This window comes from Homarus americanus, unplaced genomic scaffold (assembly GCF_018991925.1).
Source record: "Homarus americanus isolate GMGI-L3 unplaced genomic scaffold, GMGI_Hamer_2.0 scaffold14144, whole genome shotgun sequence".
Classification (NCBI taxonomy): Eukaryota; Metazoa; Arthropoda; class Malacostraca; order Decapoda; family Nephropidae; genus Homarus; species Homarus americanus.
Window position 1 is genome coordinate 469,322 of NW_024729288.1, and position 22,841 is coordinate 492,162.

Here is a 22,841-nt window from a genome sequence, read left to right on the forward strand (position 1 = left end):
ACGAGGGAGTTTTGTTCCGGGTTTGAGAGACGAAAATCAGGCGCATTTTCTGGAAATTCCAAGGAACATTTTCCGTTACCCAAAAAATTACGGATATGAGGGATATTTTTCCGGGTTCGAGAGATGATGTAATGGGCAATTTCTGGAACTTCCGAGATTATTTTTCCGTTACCCGGAAAATTCCGGGGATGAGGGATTTTTCCAGCTTTGAGAGAGTTGTCTTGTTACCCGGAAATCTTTCATTCCCGGAAGTGCTCTGCACCAATTGTTCCGGCTAACGGAAATATCACTGTACTAGTATAATAACAGTGCGGAGAAGGTTATACTACAGGGCATTTCAACGGTGACAGTGCAAAAAGGTAATATTGGCTGGAAGTGAATACATACACTGATTGATTACGAGTTGATAATTACAGTGACCCCTCGGTTAACGAACTCAATCCGTTCCAGAAGGTCGTTCGTTAACCGAAACCATTGTTTCAATGGGTTTTTGGGTAATTGGTTCCAGCTCACCGAAAATTTCCTAAATTCAACAAAAATGGTAGAAAAGTTCACTTACTCTAAGGTGTGTATGTAGAAGGCTCCTGGATGATGATGATGGGAATTACAATGGGGGTGGAGGAGAAGGAAGAAGAGAAGGCATTGGGGTGGAAGAGAAGTCACCCCATGGCACCATTTCACCCATAAAATTTTAGTTCTCTTGGTGTATTTCAAGATTATTTTCTTTAAATCAACACTGCACTGCATTATATATTGTCAATATGTAAAATATATTTCAAAATGACCAATAATTTGCTTGGAAACACAGAAAAAAGCGTTTAGTTGAAGAGAGTCTCAAGCAAGATGTTACCTCCAGTGAAAACAGAGAGACTAACGCCTGTTTGCTGTGTTAAGAGGCTGGATGCTGCGCTTTAAACTAGTCACTTTACCTTCAATTATGTTCAATAATTGTTAAAATGACTAAAAAATTGAATATTAAACTTTTAAAATTATTGAATAGTATAAACTTCTTGATATTTACTAAAATAGTTAGGAATTTAAGCCCTAGAACCGATTAATGTGTTGGCGGACTGATACTAAAGCTGGTTGCCCGGCCAGTGCAAGCGAAAACATGTTGAGGCCAGTTCGTAAGAAATTCGTTAACCGAATTTTCGTTCGTTAACCGAATTGAAGATCCTTATGGAAGGCAGTTCGTTAACCGAAATTTCGTTAACCGAGGCGTTCGTTAAACGAGGGGTCACTGTATTATAATGGTTGGGACTGGGCTGTTCTTATAATTAATAATTAACGGTTTATTGAAAGAGCTTGGCAGCCAGAAGGCTGAAAATATACAGTTACATATTTGGGGAATGGGTTTCGAATTACAAATAATATACAAGTAACATAAGTGACACAAATAAGACATATAATAACTAGATGGGGAAAAGCTCAAACTACAGTTCATTTCAACATAATGACAGTGCAAGGAGTAGTGTTTACTGGGAGTGAATACACTGGTTTATTACAAGTTATTGATAATTTTTACAATGGTTGGGACTGGGCTGTTCTTATAGCGATCAGTTCGTGCACGTATGGGCTGGATGCGGTTGTGGTGTCGAACAGCAATTCTCGGACTAGAGATCTCAGGTGGTAGTAGGAGCCGGTGTCGAGGATGGGTATAGCACACGTGTGTGTGTGTGTACACACACATATATAATACAGGTAAAAGAAATAATTGTCCTAAGGGCAAACACATAAAGGGAATATACCTTTCTTTGTACACAACCACACCCCCTCTCCCGGTCAGCAAGCAAATGTTATTTGCGGCATTTTGTGAACCCAACCCCTCCCCCTCCACAAATTTAAAGGGCATGCTGTATCTTGTAGTTTAATTTGAAATTGGTTGTGCACACAGTGATAAACAAATAAAATAAACCATGCATTGATCTATGATAACATAATAAGAAACACTGTATCATTACTAGAGTGAATGAAATAATATTCCCACAAACAACAATTGATAACTCTTGGACATGTGCGTCCCACGCGCTGACGCCCTGGTCCCTTGAAATTTTGATTCAGGATGGACATGTCATCCGAGTACAAATTTTGTCCTACTTTTTCTTCTTTTTTTTCATTATTTTAATTTGGGAATTATTTTTTGCAAATAATTTTGTCCGGTTTAAGTGATATCCACCTTAACAAGGTTTTACTGTATAAAATGTAACTGTACATCTGGTGTCCACAGGCAAGTCACATTTTCTTCCAAGTCATAATTATCAAGAAGCCAGTGCAAAAACAATGCCTGTCTCTTAACTCACCCATTAGGCTCAACAGCATCGGTCGCCAACAGAACAGATCCCTGCATGCCTTGATATTCTTTGCCAGCTATTGGGACCTAGAAAACAGAATTCAATGATTAAACACCACATAAAAAATAAATTTCACAGGGATAACAAAACTAAGAATCTGGTGCTAAAATCTGTTCACAATATATCCCATTCCATAGTCCCATTCTTAGGAGATTTATAAAGACCAAGGAACATAGAATACACAACAACTTTAGATACACAACATGCAAGAGTTCATTTAAAAAGGGTAACATCCTCATCCATAAAGTTGTTAACATGATCCTCCACTCAAATGTTTTAAGGCTGTTTTTAAGAACCTCCCAGACTTTGTGAGTGTTTTAGGAACCCAGCATTTAATGACATGCATCCATCACAGCTTCAGTCTTCCAGGGGCTTCCTATCCTCAAGGTCATTCATTAATATCTCTAACATTATCCTCTCATCCATAATTGTATCTATTTGCAGCATTGTTAACACTGAAAAGTACCAAATCAAAGGGAAAACTTAATTATATGGCCCAAACTTTTGGTACCCTTGGTGTTCTGGCTGAATTATTTTTTCTCTCAGAACTGGAAATAAGAACAGTTTGTTTAACTACCTTAGTATAACCAGATTAACAAACCAGAAAACACCATCAATAAATCATAGGCACCAGGTAATTAACATTGCAAACAATGTTCCCTCTTACCTGTGCACCTGCCCGACTGCCTAACAGTCAATCAAGTGTCACACACATAACCTTCACATAACAAAACATGTTCCGCACTTTGACGTAAAAAATTAAAAGGTTATATCTTACTCCCGACTCTGAAACCTAATTAGCTCTCAAATAAGGAGTGTAGCAAGGATGTGAATACAACACTTGCCTCTCACCCTAAGACTCACTGGTTCATTCCTAGAGCACCCCCAGTCCATCCTGCTGTGAATGGGTACCTAACAACTGTACACAGATGAAGAGATGAAAGCAATTAATTGGAGTACTGGCTACACTGGATCTTTGTAGTGAATAGAGGCTTAGTAAGTAAGCTACATGTCCCTAATGGGCCATCAGGCACATGGGACACGTTCATTTCACTACATTTTACTTTCTATTATGTCTAAATTTTACCTTTCCTAGTCATAATGAAATCCTCTCAGATAATGGAAATATATACTGTATGTAAAACTCTGGTACAGTACAGTAGACCCTCGCCAACCATGGATTAAACATATCTATGGTTTTCACTCTGTATATCATTTCACCAACCGCGGCATTTAGTTTTATTTATCTGTGGATGAGTGCGACGTCTCTATCCCTCCGTGGTCTAATGTATTCTTCCATGAAGCCCATCTCCTGCCACTGCTCTCTCAGTGTTGTGGTCTGGTAGCGAGTAACAGGCCAGACCCTGAGCATCTACCCAAATCCAAGAGTGTTAAACTATTTTATATGTATTTGACTCAAATTTAAATAAAAGTAAAATACACATGCAGGTAAAGTTTAGTGAAGGAACAGACAACTTGGTTAGGCTTTGATAAGCGTTATCAACGGCCATTGAACCTAACCCCCACGGTTGGCGAGGGACTACTGTAATGCTAAATCTGCATTCAAACATACCTCTGTATTATGGTTCATTCCCATACGATACATGTCTGTCAGTTGGCCAAATGCTTCGTGCTGAACACTGACGTACAAACGGTCGTCACCTCTCTTATTACGTCGTCTTTCTTCTTGAGTTAACATATCATACACTGAATTCAAGGCTTTCTTTAATCTGTCAGAAAATAAAGTATAGTTATTAATACAAAAGTTAGTGGCTCAAAGTTATAAAAAGCTTTAATTCTATCTAGGCTGTAGCACTGTACTTGTCTTTAGCCTTATAAATCAATGAAATACCCCCTTTACATTACTTTATTTGTCAAACCCTGTGTTGTTTTCTGTAAGCATTTTCCCCACTATGCTGCAGGTTGACCAGTCTTTCCTTCTGCTCCCTACTGAGACATCCCCATATGCCTCATAAGGTCACCATGCTCTGACCTCTTATCACCCTTTACCTCTAGTACTTCATGCATTCCAGCCTCCTTTCTCCATCACCCACCTATTTTCCGCTCCTACCATCCACCCCAAAATAATGCCATCTTTTCACCAAGCTTTCACTTTTCCCCCCCTCTCTCAACACATTCAATTCACTCTTAAATGTCTTCTCTTTACTACCTTGTGGCAGCTTTTCTCTTCATTGTTCAGCTGCTCTTCTTTTGCAAACTTGTTTACTATTTCCTCCTTCTTTCTCTAAAGCTCTCCCATCTTTAATCACTATATTCCTGATGAATTTTGGTGAAATAGTTTAATACCCTTAAATAGTGTGAGTCTTCATAAAAAATTACTCTATTATCACAATGGATCTTGCACTGTGACCATTGTACTGTCTTCTCTTCTTACAAACACACATTATCCTTACAAAACATATATACTGTAATTGTGTATTTACCTTTTCTCATCAACAAATGGCAAGAGTGCAACACCTTGCCAGGCAAATTTCTTGCCATTTAAGTCAATTTTGAAGTCTTCTGGATAAAAATCAATGATAACTGATTCTGGATCCAACATCAACCTGCCCCAAGGTTCTGGGACGTGGTCACGACTTGCTGCAGGAAACACACCCATGAGCTGTTCCAGGGGGTTGAATGGCTCCCCAATGTCAAAATTGACATTTGCCTTTGCACAATTAGAAAAATCTGAAGCAAAGGGTGCATAGTGGTATGGGAAATACCAGTCCCATGATACACAGCCCTGGTAGTAGTACCTGCCAACAAAAAATATATAAAATTAAAAATTTAATATACCGGGTAACCTAAACAAGACCCAACTGGAAATCAAATACTGTACCTGTATTTACAAGCAATAAAATATATTTTTTAAATAAATCAATAAAAAACAGTTATCATATGACAGACAATTAAAACTAAAGAGGAAATGCTGCTTACTTCAATACCCAGCATAGACCACGGGCATATTCATCTGCAACTAGTTTCCTGAATTCATAGTTGTCAGGGTTCACCTCAAACTTGGACTCATAGTAGCGGTCTTTGGCTCCGTCCTCATACAGTCTTACTTCATCTGGCACTTCATCTTCGTCATCTGACTCAACATTGTCTATGGTTCGCTTCATACCGCGGTTTCTGGAAAATATTTGAATTTTGTTTTCAGGATATGTACCTTGCTGAGGTCAAAGTTACATACACAAGAAAACTCCTTATTTCAGTCCACAGATATCCTAAGTACAAACATATTTCTAGTTGTACCACAGATATTTTATGTAAAAAAATTTTTTTTGCTGTAGTGTAAGAATAAAGTGCTTACAAGATTATTCCTTGTGTTACAAAGATTCATTATCAGAAATATCTTTCTGTTAGAAAGATATTTGCAGTAAGATTCCATATCATGGAAAAGATATATTCAAAGATATTTTTTATTATGATAAAAGCTCTATAAGTACTACAGTATAATACAGTACTTTTGTGGTACAAAAGATCATGTAATATTTAAACATCAGAGGCAATACAGTCTGTGGAGTTGTGTTTGATTTGATACACCACACTGTAACAAAATGACACAGACAGATAAGGGTACATCATCTTCCTTTAGATGTTGTTAACAGCAAGTATATTAAAAATTCTCAAGTACTGTATTCAAATTAAGAAACTTGGTGTTTATAAGATGGTGGGCAAAAAACTGCTTCAACTAGTGCCAGGAGGATATTCAATAAGCTTATTACCATATTTGTACTATACCTAAAAGACAAACTAAATTATTTACATACTCTCCAGTATTCATATTAGAATATCGTTGCTCCATTATAAAACTTCTTGCTCCATGTGCCACTGAAGTGTCCCCGGCCCTCATAACAGCGAAAGCTCCTTGACCCGTTTGATTCTAATAAAAAAAAATCAATATGTCAGACATATACACACATTGATACAAGTCTGTTGCCAAATACAACACTAATCATTAATGTCATCACATAAATACAACTAAAATCCTTTACAACATTCCTTTGATCTGTGAGGTAACAACTCACAACCCCCAAGATAGAAAGATTAGATTTGTCCAGTGTACTAACATGGCATATGGCCAGCTAAGCACATACCACAGAAAATAATGCCCAGCCAACCCAACATGGCCATAGGATTAATCCATGACTTCATGTTAGGCATCCTGACCACAGATGGAGATACAAGGCACAAATAATACCAGCAAGATCTCATATTTCGCGCGATTTCATTTCGCGTTTTTGAATTTCGCGAGCACTACCTAATGTAACCAAGTCTTAAATTTGGCGTTAAATATAGTGAATTTCGTGAGATCCAGCCAGCTGAACGCGAGATCCAGCAAGCCGAATGCTGGCCACCGTCTTGAATGACGTCACAGCCCTCATACCAGTTAGTCATTTCTGCTACAACGCGTGTTTTGTCAACGCGAATTGGTTGCAATGCGTTTGATGAATAGGGGAACACTGTTTGTAAAATGCGAACTTTTGCATATGAATGTTGTCTATAGTGAGATTCCATCATCAATGTTTTGATTCCATCCTCAACGTATTAAGCGTGGCGCGGGGTTATGCAATGTTTACAGTTCACGTTCAACATCACATGATAAATTGATTCGTGTCTTTTGTTTGTGAACTGTTTTTTGAGAGGTACTCTGTAATTTTTTTTTTTTTTGCAAATTTAGCTGTTACTCATAAATACTGAATGAAGAGAATAAGTAAAAAGAATGTTTCGCAGTGATGACTAATAACGGTTTAAACCAGCGCTCTCTGTTTACATCACGTGATCAGTTGAATCGCGCGGTTTCTGTCAATTATTCCGTGATTTTCGCTATTTTCTCCAATTTTGTTGTGTTAGCGATGAATACGGAAAGACAAGGTGAGAAGAATTTTTTGAAGAAGTGTTCTGGTGATCAAATTGCTGGTGGTGAACGTAAAAGAGGTTTACAAGAACGCAATTATCGCATTGTAGCCCGCGCCATCCTAGCGACCGCCCGGGCTGTAATTGTGTGCTTTTTGGGTGGTGCTACCACCTGTCGATTCAAGATAATGGCCTCTACCTCTACTGGGGGTCCTACTGGTGCTGGTGGGTGGGACAGACCCTCCTATGCGGCCAAATAAGGAAAAGGAGAAGCGGGACTATCATAAGGGAGTCAAGTTTGCCAAGCACTCGATGCAGGATAAGCAGCGTGTGATTAAGTTACTTGAGGAAGGCCTAAAAACTAGTTTCCGGAAAGCACAATCAAGTCAATAAAGGTAGAATTTGTATCATTTGGAGGTTATAAATGGGAGAATCAGAGGTTGATGTAGAGTGACCCGTCTATATTGTTATTTTTCCCATTGGTTTATGTATTTGCATTTGGCGCAATTTTTCCAGTCTATATTACTAGTGATATATACAAGTCTTACTGTAGTACAACCACAGGTACAGTATAGACCCCCCCCCCCGACAAGTCCTTTTTTACAGTGATGAAAATCCAACAATCATTTTCAATTACACCACAACACAATGCAAGCTTTAAGATAATTTTATTCAACACAGACAGAGTCCCTCATTTATGGGTTAAGTGATGAGGACATTATGGTAGTCACTCAAAAATTAAACTATCTTTACCGAGGGATTGTCAAAAACCTCTGTCCACCGAGTAATATTTTCTCAACACAATTTTGTAAAGAGAAATTTTTGAGTAACCGTTCAATACATCCACATCAGTATCAGAGAAAAAATTCTAAGCACTTAATATGATCAACATTATTCAGCAACAAGGTGAAAATGCTGGCCTTATAAAATTAATTTCCCTAAATGTTACTCACCTTAAACCTATTGGCAGCTTCCTTTTCCATTTTTTCATCTCTTTTCTTCCTCTTGTCTCTTGCTCTGAACTCTAACTCTCGTTTCTGTCTTGCTCTAAATATCTCATCCTCTACTTTACCAAGATTTTGCAGAATCATTTGTACACGTTCCATGTTGGCAGCTCCACTATCTGTCAGCCAGCCCTAGAAATTGAAAACAAATAAAAATAAATAAAAATTACATGTACAGTATATATCATTTTCACTAAACTTCATGCACAAGGGATTAAATCACCCCTTCACTAAACTCATCGTGTCATTTACAATATAAAGTGTAAGTTCTTCTCTTCAAACACATGCTAGATCCTACGCACAGCTTTGCACTAAACACATCAAGTTCAGCTTACGTATTAGTGTGCATGTGTTGTGGAGTAAACCAATCAGTGAGGGATGAACTGATGATGAGAAGAGTAATGAGAGGTAAATCACACATTTTTGCAGGTAAATTTACTGTTACCACCTACATCAGCCTAAATCACTGGTTTTCAACTTTTGTATTCTAGTTCCTCCCTTCTCAACCATCTTGATTTGACTGTAAACTGTCATGAGAGTTTAAGCTCTTAAATTTAGCATTTTATAAAATTATAAAAATCTGATTTATTTATTTATTTTATTTTACTTTCTACAGTGGAGTGAAATTAAACATGAAGATATAAAATGTCAGTTCCATGGCAACTTCATCATAGCTGGAGAGATGGTTGGGTTGGGTTGCCTTTTCAGTACAAGATCATCAATTCTGCATTCAATCAACACCACAGATCATCATCACCTTCAGCTTGTTCCAGGACTTAATCTACCTTCATAACAAGGAAAGTGGAAACCCAACCTCACAATAACACTACAGGAAATGGTAAAAATCACCAAATATTAATTTCTAAAAGAATTAAATAACTACTAATCTTAGAACACCTCAAGTTAAGCAAGCTCAGCTCCAAAAAATTTTCTAATACAGTGGTCCCTCGGTTAACGAGCGCCTCGGTTAACGAGATTTCGGTTAACGATTTACCTTCCATAAGATTCTTAACTTCGGTTAACGAACAATCCTCGATTAACGAGTTTTTTACGAGCCGACTTCAACATGTTTTCGCTTGCATTTGGCGGTCCACCAGCTGTAGTATTAGTCCGCCAATACAGTAATCGGTTTTAGGGCTTAAATTCCTTACTATTTTAGTAAATATCAAGAAGTTTATACTATACAATAATTTTAAAAGTTTAATCTTAACTTTTTTAGTCATTTTAACAATTATTGAACATAATTGAAGGTAAAGAAACTAGTTTCTGGCATGCCATCCAGCCTGTTAACACACCAGACAGGCGTTAGTCTCTCTGTTTTCAGTGGAGGTAACATCTAGCTTGAGACTCTCTTCAACTAAACGCTTTTTTTCTGTGTTTCCAAGCAAATTATTGGTCATTTTGAAATATATTTTACATATTGACAATATATAATGCAGTGCAGTGTTGATTTACAGAAAATAATCTTGAAATACACCAAGAGACCTAAAATTTTATGGGTGAAATGGTGCCATGGGGTGACTTCTCTTCCACCCCAATGCCTTCTCTTCTTCCTTCTCCTCCACCCCCATTCAAATTCCGATCATCATCATCCAGGAGCCTTCTACATACACACCTCAAAGTAAGTGTACTTTTCTCCCTTTTTTGTTGAATTTAGGCAATTTTTGGTGAGCTGGAACCAATTACCCAAAATCCCATTGAAACAATGGTTTCGGTTAACGAGCAACCTGCTGGAACGGATTGTGCTCGTTAACCGAGGGACCACTGTACTTCTAAATCACCGATGAGGCTGAGAAATTCCTCCTGTACCACGATGTTATTACCACAAGTGTCATCCACCAGGGCGAGAGACAGATTGAACACTATTTTCCAACTGTCTTTTTCTTCAACTCCTTAAGTTTGAAGTCTGGATTTCCTCTATTATATTAAATGTTGTCCAATGAATATACACAACACAGTAATGGGGCCCATTTTCACACTTGCTGGTTGCTCCTTACTGTGTGTGCAGATTGTAAGGTAAATTGTCACTGAAATATTCACAGTATTTTACAGCATATAAAACGCGTGGCCATATAAGACACATCCCCCATTTTAGCACGGAATATTTAGAAAAACTTTTGTGCAGATTTTCCTTCTGTAGCCATAGTTTTCTTAAAATAATAAATGCAGTACCAGTAAATGTGAGGAAGAAATAAAAACAATACAGTGGTCCCCCCATTAACGAGCACAATTGGTTCCACAGTCACTCGTTAACTGAATCTATTATTTCAATGGGATATTGGGTAATTGGTTCCAACTCACAGAATTCTCTTAAAATGAATTAAAAAGTACATACAAAGTACTGTACTGTATACCGGTAATAGAATTAACAATATGTACAGTGGGGTATGCTATAACGAACGGATCCTACTACGAATATTCCTATAACGAACGGTTTTACCTATAAAATTGAGAATGCTATAACGAACGAAACTCCTACGATTTTTTTTTTTTACTAATTTGTTTTTTTTATTACAAGTATTAATGATGATATTCTTTATTTCAGGGGTTTAGATGCATATTTATGCACTTTTTTACAATTTTATATTGTATTTTTCAGTGTTAAGTGGTTGTATTTGGAGGCTTGGAACGGATTAATCCTATGACGAACAAGGTTCTAGAACCAATTAGATTTGTTATAGCATACCCCACTGTATTTAGAATGGTGTGTGCATGTAAATGACTAAAAATAAATGAAGAAAGCTACGTATGTCTACCCAAAAATATGTGTTGAAAAACTTGTAAATAAATGTACTACACCAAAGGACTAAAAATGTTATCTCTTGTGCAAAATCTATGATGTCTAAATTAAAATTATTCGCTGTCTTCCAAGGATTCCAGTAATGCAAGTTTATTCTGCTAATTTTAGTCTGTGACATTTTATAAGTTTAAACTTTAAGCCTAAAACTACCTTCACCCTGTTTTGGGAATGCTTCTTAGTCCAGAATCCCAAAATTTTTGGCCGAATCTTCCGAAATTCGGGTCCAGATTTTTTTATTTAAACCAACATTGCATTGTATATTACCAATATGTTAACTAAATTTCAGAATGACCAATAATTTTAATGTAAAAATGGAAAAATATTCAAGAGCACAACTTTCTCGATGTTTACTCCACTAGAAACAAAGGTAAACATAGAACCGATTACTGGCGGACGAGTCGATCAGCTGATGCGCACACCAAAAGTGTTTCTCGTAAGGCTGTCTTTAATAGAATTTGTACTCGTTAATACTGAAAGTCCTTACGAGAGGTAACTTGTTAATTGAAATCTCATAAATTGAACCACTCATTAATGGAGGCACTGTACATTGAACCGCTCGATACTGGAGGGTCCACTGTACCAATAAATAAGTTACAACAAAAAATACTGTATTGCCAAACAAATAAATAAAAGCCAAATAAAAGTTTACCACAGCAACGCAGATGCTACCTCCACCGATTCCCTAGCAACACTCCTCCTCCTATGCCTCGCCTCGCCTCCTACCACCCCCTCACTGAGCCAGCTAACTCGTGTGCAAAGAAATTAAAATTCCCTTAATGTGTTTTGCCCTTAGGAAAATTATTTCTTTAACCTTTTTCACAATATGTATGAGATGGTGTGTGCATGTAACCGAGTAAAAATAAATGAATATACAGTAAGTACATATATCTACCCAAAAATACGAGATGAAAAACCATAACACCTCACAGCATGACCCAGTAGCCTAGTGGTTACAGTGACGAGTCTAACCTGGCTACAATGCCGCCAGTGATGTTAACAGACGCAAATGTGAAAAGAAACTTATCTGTAAATCTTCATTTGTATCAGGTATTTGTACATTTACAAATAATTGTTGCATGTATGGCATTAATAGATTGTAATGCTTGTAAGAGTTTACAAATGGTTACTGCTTAGCTTCCTCTGAAGCGTTGGGTGTCTGCCATAAAGACGTTAATCGGTTCACTACAGTAAGTAGTTATAAATCAAGCTTTTACATTGACAATAATTATCATTTAATTAATTAACAATAATAATAAAGTGTTTAAGTAAGCAATAATATATTTTTAATTATGGAGTTGGGCTAGGTAGAATTTAGCCTACTGGAAACAGCAACTGGGGGATTCATTAGCTTATGGGAGACCTCAGCTTCACAGAAAAAAAGTGCATCTTGTATGCCATAAAATATGGTAGTTGCCAAATAGAGCAATAGGTTAGCTCTGGGTAAGTCATAATTACTATTAATAAATCAAAACTTAGAGACAAACATCATGAATAAAGTTGCCTCTGTCCCTGGGCCTGTGTATCCTTTGCTACTACTTAACCAATGATTTGTAAATTTCAGTCAAATACTCTATCTTTGTAAATTATCTCCTACATATAAGAAAACAGGATGTCTAACACTTAATAAAAAGGTAATAAAAGAACAAAATGCACACTTACACCAGTTTTGTAGCAGCAATCCTTATAGAGACGCACCAAGCGATCGATAGCATTTTCACGGATCTCAAGGGACGGCAGGTGAGGAAGGAAATCATTTCCTACAGAATTAGGACAACAACATGTTAGCAGTTATCATCTACCTCTTCACACTGGATAAAGCAAAAGAGAGAAGCTTCTCCAAATGTGTCAACTGTCAAGCAACTAAGCAGCAAGAGTCAAAATTTTCTTTCAACAGTTATTGAGGTTGGTTAAGTTCTAATGCAAGCAAAGCAAATACAATTTAACAATATGAGAAATGAGTAAATAAGACTGTCTAAGCTTTCAGCATGTGACTCACGCCTAATAAAGAGAGCAACACTATTAAAGAATGATATACATGAAATAAGAACACTGTTAGATGTTGATAAAATAAAACTACTATAAATAGAACAGTTATCCCTCACAAATGTCCACACATGTACATTCAAAAGGAATAAGAAATTACAGTACACTCTAGACAAATTTATGTAAAGTACAATCTGTACTAGATTAACTGTCATAATATATGCTTAGCTATTATAATGAGAAGAAACAAAATAATAAATGCACTGCACATAATACTAACCAACAAAGAAGCACATGAACACCCAGTCATCGATGGCTCGATCAAAGTCATACTTGAATGGTAGATTCGGCATCGCCAGGTCTCTCTCCAGATACTCACGCAGCACATTTAAGCGTACAAAGATAAATCTTGTCTCTTCAAACACTTTTTCACAGTCAACTTCTGTGCCTTCAGCTACACCAACACACTCCTTCAACTCATGACCTGAAATTTCATAAAGAAAAAAGTAATAAATTAATTAAGAATAAAACTTTTAGTAAATTCATTAACAACATCAGTAACCAAATATTGCTGTACATACAAGCCTTTTCCATGCTATGGTGCAGGGTGGTGGGGCTGATACTGATCCTCTAATACAGTGGCCCCTCGGTTAACGAACTCAATCCGTTCCAGAAGGTCGTTCGTTAACCGAAACGTTCGTTAACCGAAACCATTGTTTCAATGGGTTTTTGGGTAATTGGTTCCAGCTCACCGAAAATTTCCTAAATTCAACAAAAATGGTAGAAAAGTTCACTTACTTTGAGGTGTGTATGTAGAAGGCTCCTGGATGATGATGATGATGATGGGATTTAGAATGGGGGTGGAGGAGAAGGAAGAAGAGAAGGCATTGGGGTGGAAGAGAAGTCACCCCATGGTGCCATTTCACCCATAAAATTTTAGCTCTCTGGTTTAATTCAAGATTATTTTCTTTAAATCAACGCTGCACTGCATTATATATTGTCAATATATAAAATATATTTCAAAATGACCAATAATTTGCTTGGAAACACAGAAAAAAAGCGTTTAGTTGAAGAGAGTCTCAAGCAAGATGTTACCTCCAGTGAAAACAGAGAGAGACTGACGCCTGTTTGCTGTGTTAAGAGGCTGGATGCCGCGCATTAAACTAGTCACTTTACCTTCAATTTTGTTCAATAATTGTTAAAATGACTAAAAAATTGAATATTAAACTTTTAAAATTATTGAATAGTATAAACTTCTTGATATTTACAAAAATAGTAAGGAATTTAAGCCCTAGAACCGATTAATGTATTGGCGGACTGATACTAAAGCTGGTTGCCCGGTCAGTGCAAGCGAAAACATGTTGAGGTCGGTTCGTAAGAAGTTCGTTAAGCGAATTTTTTTTCGTTAACCGAATTGAAGATCCTTATGGAAGGCAGTTCGTTAATCGAAATTACGTTAACCGAGGTGTTCGTTAAACGAGGGGTCACTGTACTTAGGATTCCATAGCTAATGAATTATTTGACTCCCCTTAGGAAGATACGCATCCACCCAAAGACTGTTCATTCAGTATACAAATTATATCAGACATCCAACAAGAGCACTACAAACACACACCCCCAGTATTGTGTAAAAAAAAAAAAAAAAAAAATGCAACTAGGATAAAAATAATGTCAGAAAAATAGCATTCTAAGACATCACATTTATCCATGATAAAACATGAAACTGTTTGTGTAATTATGCTGGAGAGCAAAAGTTTATTATACAAATGTTAGCCTCCCAGAACACACAGACGTACAGTATAAGGAAGTGTTTCAAATACCTACCAAGTTGTCCGCATATTTCACATGGTTTTGGCTTGTTAGGCTTGAACTCTTCTCGAATTATGGTAAAATTTGCTTCATGTGTGGCCAGGCCTAACATGATGAGATCAGCATCAGCACCACAGAGACAGTGCTGGGTGTCTGGGTCATGGTCAGGCTGGGCACGCTGACGCCTGATGTAGTCCATGATCTTGTGTTCGCCTTCACCAGGACAATTAGCATCCGAAAGGATAACCTGTTTAACATCAGATAACCATACTATCAGTAATCAAATCTATTAATACATCAATGAAAACCTAACCCAGGAAAACCCGAAGTAAGACTAACATGGAAGTGATTTTCAACAATTTTATTATCAACGAATGTACGAGTAACACAATATTAGCTTGATGGACACGTTCAAAACTTTACTAACCTTAACACCCCTCCAGCCTGAATCTGTGTTGAGTCGTTCATGTACATAATAATGCAGACATTTTGAGAGGCGATCCATGAAGGGTGTGCCAGGGGTGATACAGTTGGAGTCAAAATGTGATTCCTTGGGTTTTTCGGGAGGAAGATTAAAACCTGAGGGTAAAATGTCCAATGTTAAGTGCATAAGACTAGGCAAACCAGTAATGGTGCAAAATGAGTATAAGTGTACAGGTACTGACATCCTCAAAACATTCAGAGTAAAAAGCAAGTACTACATAAAGGTAAAACAATTTTCTTATGTTTTTGCTTTCCCAATATACTCCAGTGGCCAGAACCAAAAGCAAATACACTCTCCTATCATTCTCCTTCAACATATCTGCCTTAACTATTATGACTTACCCCACACACCTCTTGAGGCCATCCTCTCCAATCATTCACACAAACTACTGCTTCTTTTAAGTCCATCCCTTTACTCCTGGTACAGTACAGTACTTCCTTCACCCCAGCTATCTATCTCCTTTATCTTTCCCTCCTACCATCAACCTCTACATCATACAGTATTTTTTGCCAATCTTTCACTTCCTATTATCTACCTACCTGTCTCTACCACCTTAACAAACCCTACTCAGCTGTCTGATAGCATTTTCATTTTATCTTATTCTCTGCATCCTTTTCACAATCCGATCCCAAACACTTCCAATATGCTGCTTCTTTCTCCTGCATCTAGAGTACAGGACCTGATCCACACCCTCTGCCCCTTCTAATGTTCCAATTGTTGACTTATCCAATCCCATATATTTGAAATTCCTCACTTACTCCAGTTTATCACCACCTCATTTTTCTTTATTTTCATTATGTACCATAGTTTACAGTAGGGAGTATTTAGGAAAAGACATTATTGCGTATTTCCTTCCTGTAGCCATAGTTTTCTTAAAACAATATAATACAATGCCAGTAAATGTGAGGACAATCAAAAATAATACCAATAAATAAGGTACAACGAAAATTTCTGTATTGCCAAACCAGTAAATAAAAGCCAACTGAAAGTTTAACAGTCGCCATTTGCATATATACATCTCTACTCTCTGTTCACCATAGCAACAGAAATGCTACCTCTGCCGATTCCCTAGCAATGCTCCCCTCCCCCACCACCAAGCCATCCTACATTCATTTGAAATAAGTTTCCTTCTACTCATTACACTCTCACATATATTTACATGACCATCCACATCATTCTTCTAGTCACTCTTATCAAATGCATTTTCCTGATGCATTTGTCACAAATGTATTCTATGCCTTCTCAAGATCTTCACTCGTTCTCCTTACTGCCACAACACCATAACCATTGTAGCAATTTTGTGTTTTATTTACTGGGCTTTTTTGTCTATTATTAAGCAGAGTCTAGTCTGAACAGCAGGGTACATGGGGAGGAATGCCTGGAAGGGGGAAGGGGGTAAATAAAACCACAAATAAAACAAGATTGCAACACCACAGCCTGACCTCACACTGTACTTCACCAAATGCATTTCCTGTTCTTGTGAGTCTCTCAGTAATGGCCACTTATGCAGGAAACAAGTGTTGCCAACCAGTGACTAAAGATTGGTAGTTTATGGAGTATCACCAGGAATGGGCAGTTGTTTCTTCTGGAATTCTGTCGCCTTATACAAAACAAACTTGAATATGAATATCTTGTGATATAAAGTTATTCATTTAAGAGAAGTGGCAGGACTTTCTGTTGTAAAGGAGTCAGGAAACTTAGTTGGCACTTTCATAAGTGTTGGAGCTGTTTAGTCACAGTACAGTTACGACATGATTGGTTAAACAAAGAGGTCTAATCAGGAACAGTTAAGGTGATCTCTTACCAACAGCACAGTCATATGCCACCCTTCCACTCATGGTGGACATTACATATTTTAATGTGACACAACCATAACTTAATAATTCTACAAACCTTTCTGTGTAAAATTTATAAGATTACATCAATTAGCAATAACTTACATAATTCATCACTACAGTATTTACTTAGTAGCTGTTACAATAAATCTTGAAGTTGAGAAAATATGAGAAATAAAAAGGTAGCAGAAGACTGGTAACAAAAATGTTATATTGTCTTACAGCTGGGTACTGAACACTGATCATATGATGTCATCAGGTGCAAAATAAGTTTTCTTATAAAAATAATGACAGAATAATTTATTTTCATAAAATAATCTGTGATTATTAACTTTACGAATTTCCAATTTAAAAATAAAAATGTACAGATAGTTGCCAATGTATCATAGTATTTTTATTTTTTTTACAGGCAACTATTACAGTCATGGGTTACAGAAAGGACTACTTCTGTCATCTTGTCTCCTCTGTGACAATAAAAAGCTTTTAACAAAAAATTTGATTCGTATTTGCTTTCTGTGATTGACTGAATGAGTTTGGGGATGAAAACAGAAATGATGATGAATGACAAACTTATGAACATACAAACAAAAACTGGTAAGTACTCATTTTAGCTACTCCAAGTGTATATCTGTCCGTACACTAGTGGAGCATCTCCATTACACTTTTATCTGTAATGCATAAGGGCAGACCAAGATATCTATCCTCAAGTATTTGTAGAAGCTAATATTTCATTGAGAGAAACTACCAGCAGTGAATATGAGAAATTAATCAAGATCAGAGGAATTTAAGCATGATATCGAAGAAGAACTTGACAAAATTACTTAAAAATTTCATAGTATCAAAAATTATTTGGGTTAACAATTTTTTCAGAAATCTCAAGCAACACCTGAGACATTTACTGTATACCAAAATAAAAATAAATCTACTGATCTATGGAAACTTATAGAGCAAAAACAGCAACTTTATCACAGATGGACACTACCCCCACCATTATGCCGCCCCTGCCCAATCATCCACCACACAAACCACTCTCTCCTGTCCCTTTGAGTAAACAACTGTTCTCTGGATCCTCATCCCCTAATCACTAACACACTTTTAACCCCATCCTTCCTTCCTTCATCAATTGTATTTTACCAAAATCACAATTTATTCTTTGGCTGATCCATCGAGTTAACTCATCACATACGGTCTATATAATACAGTAAGCTGCATCTGAACAATGTATCCTTTACTCATTTGGGGAAAAAGACACTAACTGGCTTGACCATGTAACAATCCTGGGTTTATTAAAAGGAAGGTTCATAGTTCTTATACTTTTAGCTTCAGCACTAGTACCAAATGTGGTATGAAAATGTCATGTCATCCTCGCTCCTATTTTCACAAATTTGTATGGCTGGGAATAAGAGAAAATGTAATCTTAACAACAAACTGGTAAGTTAAAGCTGAATTTAAAAATACTGTCTTACTGTGAAGTTGTAACATAATTTGTAATACAGGACACCAGAATCAGCCAGAGGCAGAACAACACAAATTTAAGCTTAACCTTTCACAAACTTACAGTTGTGTGTTGGAACTGCCATTTTCATTATCAAGTTTTTTTTTCAGGGAATGTAAAGATAAATACACCTTTACTATAAGGAGCAAGGCCCAGAAACCACCATGCCCAGTTATTAAATCACTCGCCCCCAATACTCGAGGGTATTCTAATTATCCACTAACACCTTAGTCTTAGTAGCATCTTAAACGTGACTTACAGGAGGGCCTAGAAGTGTTTAGTCTAGCCTGTAAGTGTGTGCCCACATTGTTTTTTTTTCCAGTCCAAACACTTGTGACTGCAGGCAATGACCACTGCAATGGTCAGTCATGTTTTAAACTAAATATAAGGTGAGGTTTGTTGGAAGCATTGGCTCAACCTACATTACTGTATGCTAACAAAATAGGAATAGTTTTCATCACAATGACAAGGAGAAGATTAGCAGAATATGAACACCTTCAATCTTTGAGGAATATAGACAAAATATATGCCTGTGCCTCCATAATGTGCAGAGAAATAAACCATGTAAAAAGTGTGATGGACATGATGGAAAAAAAAAAGAAGATGGAACAGTGTTTGGAAACTGTGTGAAAATAAACAAAAGTGTATCTATGGAGTGAGATGAAAAGGCAGTTGATGTTAGGAATAGTGAGAGGGATGTAGTCAGCACAGCATCCATTCTCTTGTGCAACAAGAAAAGCCAAACATATGTTCTGTTATTACCTTCTGGCATTCATAAGCAATTTTCATACATATTTAAAAAGTGAAGGGGTATACAAGTGAAAAATATATGTAAGCATAATTAGAAAGCATAAAAGAACATTATCTATCAAAGATAAGGCAAGAGGTCATAAGACAACAGTCAGTAAATGAATATGTAGCCAAGTCTACACTGATGCAGTGTTGGGCAACATTCTTTATGTTCCAGTCTGAAATACAGAAAATTAAGAATGTGTATATTTGTGGGAGACTATAGTGTAATTCTTACCATATTAACTATTACTTTTTGTATAATGAAACATAACATCATGTAAAAAGCATCAGTCATCATGTAATGTGCTAAAGTATATATAAAATATCAAGAGCAGCAAATATACAGTAGAAATTATTCATGTAAACTTAAAGAAGTTGAATACACACAAAATTGGTACATAAGAGAGCGGTCATCTGCTTGTGCTGCAACATATAATATAATTAACAATATCTGAAAGAATAAGGATCCAAAAAGTCAATGACACAGACCATAAAGATAAAGGGGGACAAGATGGGATAGAGAAAGGCAGAGTAGTATCTGGAAAATGTTTGTTTAAATCTTTGTACTTAGAAAGAAGGTAGAGTAATATGAACTACAGTACATCATCCACAAGAAAGTTAGTCATTTTCTTTGTATTCACTCATATTTGAGGGTTCCTTTGGCAGTGGATCACGGGCAACCACAACCAGGAAATCTACAACTGCTGTACTGCACTATGGCAATGGCCTACGAATAGGAACAGCTCGCATAACTTGCTTGCTAACATGTCTTACACTGATCTATTAAAAGACTTCTTCATAACATACCTATTAGATATAAAACTAACCTTTATCTAGGAGTTCCTGTCTTATGCGAGCCACTTCTACTTTCTTTTCAATGGCTTCTTTTGAGGCTCGGAATCTTCTGGATCTCTGTTGGTTCATCTTGGCTCTAGGGGCCACTCCATCAATGGCCATATACAAGAGTTTACGTGGACGAACAATTGCAAATAGACGGTCAATACACTGCAACGAATTTCTTTATAAATATTTATATAAACAAATAACCCAGAGGCTATGATCATTGTATAAACTTAAACACTTGATATAATGCATACTGTTACACATACAGTATATTGTAATTCCAATTCCAAAAAAATCACTTAAGCTAATTACAGTAACCAGTGACAGAACACCTTCCATGAGTTCTCTGGCTACAGCCACAATGAACCATGCAAATACCGTACCCTTCCAGGAGTTTGGAATTCTGTACATTTCCTGACTTTTAACTCTCTCCCAATTAAAATTATCTGCACTGTGTCTTCTAACTTTCCAAACTGTTTTCTAATACCTATTCCAGCTCTTCACAATCCAACATGTTTCTTCTATAACTTTGAATTACCACATCATCAACAGTAGTCTCCCATAACCAACCATTAACTAACACATAATCCAAATGTCTTTATTATCACAACAAGTACAGTACATTCATAAAACCACATTCAACACTCAGAAATTACAGTATATATTACTTGCTTGTACAGTTACCTTTCACAATTACATATTAAGTTAATGCACCACTACTAACGTCTTCATGTACATACATTCTTTCTCTTCTGAAATTTAATGCTAAGTATACAGTAAGACTTGTATATATCACGAGTAATATAGACTGGAAAAATTGCGCCAAATTCAAATACATAAACCAATGGGAAAAATAACAATATAGACTGGCCACTCTACATCAACCTCTGATTCTCCCATTTATAACCTCCAAATGATACAAATTCTACCTTTATTGACTTGATTGTGCTTTCCGGAAACTAGTTTTTAGGCCTTCCTCAAGTAACTTAATCACACGCTGCTTATCCTGCATCGAGTGCTTGGCAAACTTGACTCCCTTATGATAGTCCCGCTTCTCCTTTTCCTTATTTGGCCGCATAGGAGGGTCTGTCCCACCCACCAGCACCAGTAGGACCCCCAGTAGAGGTAGAGGCCATTATCTTGAATCGACAGGTGGTAGCACCACCCAAAAAAGCACACAATTACAGCCCGGGCGGTCGCTAGGATGGCGCGGGCTACAACGCTACAGTTGCGTTCTTGTAAACCTCTTTTACGTTCACCACCAGCAATTTGATCACCAGGACGCTTCTTGGAAACATTCTTCTTACCTTGTCTTTCCATATTCATCGCTAACACAACAAAATTGGAGAAAACAACAAAAATCAAGGAGTACTCAACAGAAACCACGCGATTCAACTATCACGTGATGTAAACAGAGAGCGCTGGTGTAAACCGTTATTAGTCATCACTGCGAAACATTCTTTTTACTTATTCTTTTCATTCAGTATTTATGAGTAACAGCTAAATTTGCCAAAAAAGAAAAAAAATTACAGAGTACCTCTCAAAAAACAGTTCACAAACAAAATACACGATTCAATTGAACATGTGATGTCGAACATGAACTGTAAACATTGCATAACCCACCGCCACGCTTAAAACGTTGAGGATGGAATCACGCTATAGCCAACATTCGTATGCAAAAGTTCGCGTTTACAAACAGCGTTCCACTATTCATCAATCGCGTTACAACCAATTCGCGTTGACAAAACACGAGTTGTTGCAGAAATGACTAACTGGTATGAGGGCTGTGACGTCATTCAAAACGGTGGCCAGCATTCAGCTTGCTAGATCTCACGTTCAGCTGGCTGGATCTCGCGAAACTCACAATATTTTATGCCAAATATAAGACTTGGTTACATTAGGTAATACTCGCGAAATTCAAAATGCGAAATATGAGACCTTACTGTACTGTGTAACCAAAATGTTCCCTCTGCTACCCATCCATCCATACTTTACATTCTAACACTCCTTACAAGTCATATATCTTAATAGTTGTTATTTCCTTCAGTATGAATTATCTTTGTAAACAAATTTCCTGGGCTGGGAAAAACTATGGGCAAGTTTCTTTATGCCAATTGCCTTTCTACCCAGCAGAAATTGAAAACCTGGATATTAACCAATTTCTGGATTGTGTTAGGGGTAATGGTAAGCCATTGCAGTTGGCGAGTTGTCAGGTTTTCTTGAATTATTCCTTGACATTGGGTCATATAGCTCGTTAAATTAGGGTGTGGTTGTTATATTGGAGACAGCTTCTACACCTTAAACAAATACATGCCTAGGTGGCCCTAGGGCCAGCCATCCTCAAACACAAGTATCAACCATTATACAGTAATGTAATTCATTTGTGAACAAGCCCATCATATCAACCGAAATGAATGGTGAAACAACCTATAGCTATGTCCAAGATCTAACAAGTAATGGTGCAAACATTACCAGGTTCAGATATAGGTTTTCCTTAACCCTTTTGTGCACGAGATAAGTTTTTCAGTTCCAAGACCACATCACTGAGGCCCCCTGGGCAAGCACGGTGAATATTTTTGGGG

The 22,841-nt window shown here is 37.0% G+C and overlaps 1 protein-coding gene across 2 annotated transcripts in view; it reads right to left on the reverse strand.

The window, feature by feature from the left end:
* The window catches only part of LOC121866681 (5'-3' exoribonuclease 2 homolog), a 45,883-nt gene that overhangs the window by 8,341 nt on the left and 14,701 nt on the right, over positions 1–22,841 (reverse strand). For both annotated transcript variants that reach the window (XM_042366389.1, XM_042366388.1), the window contains exons 3-13: positions 20,244–20,421; positions 15,238–15,389; positions 14,826–15,057; positions 13,282–13,485; positions 12,678–12,775; positions 8,168–8,350; positions 6,128–6,240; positions 5,292–5,486; positions 4,796–5,110; positions 3,925–4,081; positions 2,301–2,377 (exon numbers count right to left, since the gene is read on the reverse strand). In XM_042366389.1, coding sequence (XP_042222323.1) covers positions 2,301–2,377; positions 3,925–4,081; positions 4,796–5,110; positions 5,292–5,486; positions 6,128–6,240; positions 8,168–8,350; positions 12,678–12,775; positions 13,282–13,485; positions 14,826–15,057; positions 15,238–15,389; positions 20,244–20,421 — 1,904 coding nt within the window. The remainder of the gene's footprint in view (positions 1–2,300; positions 2,378–3,924; positions 4,082–4,795; positions 5,111–5,291; positions 5,487–6,127; positions 6,241–8,167; positions 8,351–12,677; positions 12,776–13,281; positions 13,486–14,825; positions 15,058–15,237; positions 15,390–20,243; positions 20,422–22,841) is intronic.